Source organism: Morus notabilis, unplaced genomic scaffold, assembly GCF_000414095.1.
Source record: "Morus notabilis unplaced genomic scaffold, ASM41409v2 C11439295, whole genome shotgun sequence".
NCBI classification, from domain to species: Eukaryota; Viridiplantae; Streptophyta; class Magnoliopsida; order Rosales; family Moraceae; genus Morus; species Morus notabilis.
In genome coordinates, this window is record NW_010387357.1 from 1 (window position 1) to 1,801 (window position 1,801).

General features: G+C 44.4%; 1 protein-coding gene across 1 annotated transcript; it reads right to left on the reverse strand.

Annotated features, from left to right (window-relative positions):
* Positions 1-495: 495 nt before the first annotated feature.
* Positions 496-1,543, reverse strand: LOC112095244 (5'-adenylylsulfate reductase 2, chloroplastic-like). Its single transcript, XM_024176922.1, has one exon. It carries the CDS (start codon positions 1,365-1,367, stop codon positions 570-572), a length of 798 nt encoding a protein of 265 aa, XP_024032690.1. The 5' UTR covers positions 1,368-1,543; the 3' UTR covers positions 496-569.
* Positions 1,544-1,801: the final 258 nt, after the last annotated feature.

Genomic DNA, 1,801 nt, shown 5'->3' on the forward strand with positions numbered 1-1,801 from the left:
AATTACACTTCCTTGACCTAGGTTTCAAACAAAAAGAACACGAAATAATCTTATTGCTAAAATGAATGTATGAAGGCCATTTCCCTTTTGTTTCGCCAACTATCTGTTGACTCCAGCTCCAATCTATGTTTTACCCACAAAATTTTCATGGGAGCCTTGGACTTCAGTCCTTGGATAACAGGCCATTTATTGATTCATGATGTGCATGAGCAGCATCACTGAAGGGCGTTTACAAAAGCCATCAAAGAACTCTCTGAGGGATACTTGATTGGCTGAGCTGAGTGTTCAGGGAAGAAAAGAATTGTGGGGAAGCTTTGAAGCTGCAATTCCGCCCGCCTTAGCATACTCCTTTTGCTCGCCATCCGCTCTAAATTTACCGCAGAATGAAGCAACTTCATCCCTTTCACTCATGTGTCCGAGCCTATGATGCCATTGCTCTGTATTAAGAGCAGTTTCAACAACTGCTACGGTATCCCTACAATTACAACTAATGTAGAGGGTTCCAATCTTACTCCCCCGAGCAACAACCATGGCCCCCTTTGTGACTTTCCATCCTCCACAATTGAAGGTTACATGATGTCCTCCTCATCAAGTTGCCCCACTGAAATAAAATTGCCCATCAATTTGGGCACATGTCTCACCTTGTCGATCTTCCACACAGACCCATCAGGTGTTTTCAACCTGACATCTCCCATACCAACAATGTCTAGAAATCCACCATCAGCAAGAGAAACCTTACCATAATTTCCGGCAACATAATTCTCCAGGACATCACGATGGGCCGTAAAGTGGAACGATGCTCCTGAATCAATCACCCAACGATCACAAGAACTATCAAGATACAAGAGTAAGGCATCCTGTTCGTCAACAGTGGCTGCATTAGCGGCGTCATTTTTCATGATATTTCCCTTGTGGAGGCCACACTCCCTAGCTTTGGCATCCTCCCACCACCACCTTCCTTCTCTCTCGTGTTGTCCGGGTAGAACCGGTCTCGTGCATGGCTCACAGCCAATTAATGAGATGTACCCCTGCGAATGCAATGAGTTCACAGTTACATCCATGGTGCGAAGAAAGTTCCATATGCCAACGCCACTGACATTTGCCACAAGGTTCCAGTTCACCAAGCTGCCAATTCCACCATCCAAGCCTTCAAATACCGGGTCTACTTGGACAACAGGAATTTCAGACCTAGTTCCTGGAGATTGGTCCTTCCTTTGACCAGTGATCCAGGCTCTCGGCCGCTTCAGGGCCCTCCGGAGGGGCCTCACCTTCCTCACCCGGCAGCATTCTTGGTGCCCGTCCTCACAAAATGAGAAGAGACCCTTGCTCCGCACTAATGCCTGAACTTCCACAGCATCAGGAAACATGTATTCAATGCGTATGCCATATTGCTTCTCAACTGCATCAAAAAATCGATACGTTTCCGGGTTCAATCTCCCAGTGTCCAGGCTGAACACCCTAAAGGGACGACCTGTTAAATGAGCATACTCTATCAAAGCAACATCTTCAGCTCCACTGCACAAGAATACATATGCGTTAATAATCAATCACGTAGCCGATGATTGTTCTTTGATGGCATTAAATAAAGTAGGATACATTAAAATAACTATAGTTAGGCAGATTTAGTGGAATTCATGTAATGTTGGAAAGTTTCTGCTTTAAAGGGAGGTTAAATCATATAATACTAATTTGTAACCGTAAAAGTACAATCATTTCAGATTACTGTGTTTCAGTCTCAGACAAACCATACCAATGTAAATAAATTACGCAAAACAGGGTATCAGTTGAAATTCGGAGTGGA

What these genes read in the sequence shown, in the direction of transcription:
- LOC112095244 (XM_024176922.1), bottom strand. Translation starts at nt 1,367, where the DNA reads ATGTTTCCTGATGCTGTGGAAGTTCAGGCATTAGTGCGGAGCAAGGGT.